Source organism: Triticum urartu, chromosome 2 (genome assembly GCF_003073215.2).
Source record: "Triticum urartu cultivar G1812 chromosome 2, Tu2.1, whole genome shotgun sequence".
NCBI lineage: Eukaryota > Viridiplantae > Streptophyta > Magnoliopsida > Poales > Poaceae > Triticum > Triticum urartu.
The window spans coordinates 13,630,596-13,634,895 of NC_053023.1; the positions used below are offsets into that span (position 1 = coordinate 13,630,596).

The following is a 4,300-nucleotide window of genomic DNA, read 5'->3' on the forward strand; positions in this document are numbered from 1 at the left end:
GAACAATACTCTTTTTTTTTAGGGCTACTCGAACAATACTCGAAAAGGAGCAGCAGCACCGAACAAAAAAACTGCCCAAAACATCTGGCCCAACACAACTCGAAAAGGCACAAAGCAAAGACAAAAAAAGGGGCCAGCCCAAAAAGCCAGAAGAGACAATGGCGGGGACATGGGCTGGACCTAAACGAAAAAAAATGACGCAAGCCGACTGAGACCTACTGACCTAGGCAGACTCTGGCCACTGCCCTTGCTGGTGGTGGCCTGTGTTCACACCGCACCATACGCGCGTTCACACTGCTGCATACCCTTCTCCCTCCCACCCCAGGCAGCAAGACATCCATCGATGGATCCGCCGATGCCGAGGTCCCTTGTGTTTCCGTCGATCGATCGGCCGGTGCCGGCGGCCGTCCTCTCCATGGATCTCCCGTTGGAGGTGGCTTTCCGGGCCATGGCGCGCGCCGTGGAGCAGTTCAACTCCTTCGGTGAGAAGCAGGCCAAGCGTCTCATGGTCGCCGGCGCCGGGGGCGGCAAGCTGCGGGAGGTGGCGACCCAGCTGGAGCAGATCCGCGAACTGCTCTGGGGCGTCGACGACGGGAGGAGCTCTCCGGCGGCGGCGGAGTCCTTCTACGGCATCGACGATCTGATCGATGAGATGGAGTACCACAGGCTCGCCTTCCACCTCGAAGCCTCCCCAAATACAAATCCAAAGGTCAGCAATCCCCTCACTTCTGCCCTCAGGCTGGGCAGGCGATTCCTTAGCAGCAGCAGCAGCAGCAGCAGCAGCGATGGGGCGTCCCGCTCCCGGTGGTTCCTCAAGGATCTGGATTCCGTCGCAACCACTCTGGCCACTCTGCTCAACCAATTCCAAGGATCCAGTCTGCCGCTTGCCGTCTCGGATGCGGCGCCTCAGGACAACAAGGTGTTTGGCCGCAGCAGGGAGCTCAATGACATCGTGCAAATGCTGACAGAGCCGATGCCATCCCACACCACTGGCTGCAAGATAATCTCCATTGTTGGCTTCGGCGGTTTGGGCAAGACCACGCTCGCCCAGTCGGTCTACGACCACATCGGGGTTAAGGGCCACTTTGATCTTACAGCATGGGCACATGTCTCCGCCAAGCCTGACAGACTGGAACTAGCAAATCAGATACTGTGTTCGGCAAGCCCAACCTACCGTGGATCCATTGACAAAGATGCCACCTTCGGAGCTCTTCAGTCGCAACTCACTCAACTTCTGGCATCCAAGAGAGTCCTGCTTGTTCTCGATGATGTGTGGGATGTGGCCCAAGATACATGGCAAGAACTCCTCATTCCTCTTAAATCTGCCCAAAGTGGGAGCAGAATTATTGTGACCACCCGAACACCAAAGGTTGCTGACATGCTTGGTGCATCTCACACCTACCACCTGAATCCACTGGGCATCGAAGATTGTTGGTCCTTGTTCCACCGATATGCTTTTGGGGGCTGGAGCACACATGATTCCAGTGATGAACTTGAGCAGATTGGGAGGGTGATTGTTGCTAAAGTCGACGGATTGCCTTTGGCTGTCAAGGTGCTGGCAGGACTGCTTGGAGCTACAAAGAGCACTAAGTACTGGCGTATTATCTCGGAAAAACAATTTTCCGGAGATGCCACTCTCTCCTCGCTGCGTTTGAGCTACAGTTACCTGCCAGGACGACTCAAGCAATGCTTTGCATTCTGCAGCATATTTCCCAGGAACTGGAAGTTTGACCAAAGAACCATGATCCGCCTTTGGATGGCCAATGGTTTTATACAGTCCCAAACCGACACTGGTAAAAGGATGGAGGATCTGGGCACAGATTATTTCAATGCTCTCCTATCTCGGTCATTCTTCCAAACTCTTAGGCAGGGCCCTCGCACACACTGTATCATGCATGACCTGATCCATGATCTTGCAGTGTCAGTTTCAACCAATGATTGCTTTCAAATTGAGCCTGGCATGACCCGTTCTATCCCCTCAACGGTGCGCCATATCTCGGTCACTACGGATGGCGTACAAGACATCAATGCTGCCATCAACATGCTACCGAAAAAGCTGCGCACCTTGTTAGTTCTGAGAACTCGTTCTTTCTCCTCATATTGTCTTCAAGGAGACTTCTTAGCAAAGCTCAAGACTTTGCGGGTGCTTGATATTAGCCACTCTGACTACACTGAATTGCCAAGATCCATTTCCTGCTTAATCCATCTCCGTTACCTGTCCTTGTGTCGGACCATTCGGAGTCTTCCAGAGTCGACAAGCAAGCTGCTCCAGCTACAAACGTTGCACTTTACAGACAGGTGTTCCCTTGATAAGCTTCCAGCAGGAATAAGTAGGCTTGTAAAGTTGCGGCACCTTGGAATCGACATGAAGTACATTGCACAGGTGCCAGGCATTGGTCGGCTTATTAATCTGCAGGGATCTGTTGAGTTCTGTGTTAAAAAGGGGGGAGGGCATGCCTTGCAGGAGCTGAATGGCATAAACGGTCTCCATGGCCAACTAAAAATTAAAGGCCTTGACAATGTTTTGAGCAAGGATGAAGCCACCAAGACCGACATGAAAAGAAAAGAGAATCTCAGGGCGCTGAGACTGGAATGGAGTTCAGCTAGTAGAATTCTCACCCCTGTGACTGACTATGAAGTACTAGAAAACCTACAGCCACATCAAAACTTGAAGGAACTTCACATTGTGAGGTATCTTGGCGCAACAGCTCCAAGTTGGTTACAGTATGCTGCGCTGAGGGAGCTGCAATCCTTGCACCTTGTTAATTGCAGGAGCTTGGGCGTTCTACCTCCACTGGGGCTCCTGCCGTCACTCCAACAATTACACATGAAGGAGCTGTGCACAGTTAAACGAATTGGACATGAGTTCTATGGTACAGTTGACTTGTCATTTCCATCCCTGAAGGTTCTTGTGTTTGATGACTTTCCCAGCTTGGTTGAGTGGTCTGAAGTGAGGGCCGATCCATTTCCTTGTCTGCAGAAGCTAGAGATTGTAGACTGCCCAAAGTTGATTCAAGTTCCTGCATTTCCCCCATCTGTCTCTGAACTTACAGTGGAGCGAACATTGTTGATATCCAATATGAGGCTTGCTCCATATTCTTCGTCAAGATTAGAGATACTCACACTGAATGTTTCCACAACTAGTGTACTTTGCAGGGGACTATTCCATCAAAGCCATCTAGAATCTATTGTGGTTTTAAACATAAACGCTGGCTGCAAGCAGCTTGTTTCTGCTGAGGGACTGCACACCTTTACGTCTCTCCAAAAGCTTCAGCTGTGCCACTCTGACATATCAGATCAGAATTTGGGAAGTCTTCTTCAGGTGCTGCCCTCTTTGTACTCGGTTGAGATGATAGATCTGCCCAACATGACATCTCTTCTGGTGCCAACAAAAAATAATTTGTGTACTACCGTCACGGAGTTGCAAATATCAAACTGTCCACAGCTCTCTTCTATAGTCTCCTTGGGTACTTTTGTTTCACTGAAACGTTTGGTGATTGAGAAATGCCCCAAACTGACGGCAGCATCCTTCCCAGTAAGTTTTTGGAGACTCACAGCCCTCAAGGTTCTGAGTATATCATACTGCACAGAGTTCCAGTCCTTACCTAGTTGTGGTCTGCCAACCTCAATAGAAGCACTTCATCTCGTTGGGTGTCACCCAAAGCTGCATGAAAATTCAAGCAACAGAACTGTCAATTCCTGAGAGAAGATTTCTACTCTACACAAAACATTGCTGGCAAAATTCATGTTTTATGTTAGCACTCCTGTTTCTTTCGTTCTTACTACTTCCATTAGGTATTTTTTCAGTTTATTTTGTAATTGTGCCACTATGTGTTAGCTGTAAATACCGATCTGTGACTTTAATTCTGATAATTGTTTACCTGTACTTCTATCATGGTTCAGATTACAGCCCACCCTTATTGTTTTGTCAAGATGTGGAAATCACAGTATGTTTTCCTTCTTCCTTGAGTTTCTTTATGGACAACAATTCTTATCGGTTTTTGAAAGTGCAACCAATCCCCGGATGGTTTTGATAATTAACAAACATATACATCATTGATCTAATATTCATTGCAAATAGATTTCAGATAAAAAACAACGATTGGCATGACAAAGACTAATGGATGTGGACCTCTCAAAATGTTAAGGACAAGAATTGGCTACTCCAAGACACTACATTTTTGGTTTAGTGATCCAAAATCGCATTGAGTCACTTAGAAAAGCCAATACTATTAAAAGGGGATGAAGTATTGTTGATGAGATTGTTGCTCAAGTGCTTAGTGATATTGCTTCAAAAATC

General features: G+C 48.2%; 1 protein-coding gene across 1 annotated transcript; it reads left to right on the forward strand.

Annotated features, from left to right (window-relative positions):
• The first annotated feature begins 235 nt into the window (after positions 1-235).
• LOC125535140 (putative disease resistance protein RGA3) lies at positions 236-3,902 on the forward strand. Its single transcript, XM_048698191.1, has one exon. It carries the CDS (start codon positions 344-346, stop codon positions 3,701-3,703), a length of 3,360 nt encoding a protein of 1,119 aa, XP_048554148.1. The 5' UTR covers positions 236-343; the 3' UTR covers positions 3,704-3,902.
• The last annotated feature ends 398 nt before the right edge of the window (positions 3,903-4,300 follow it).

Bases quoted from the DNA above. Each gene is read 5' to 3' on its own strand.
- LOC125535140 (XM_048698191.1), top strand. From the start codon at position 344: ATGGATCCGCCGATGCCGAGGTCCCTTGTGTTTCCGTCGATCGATCGG.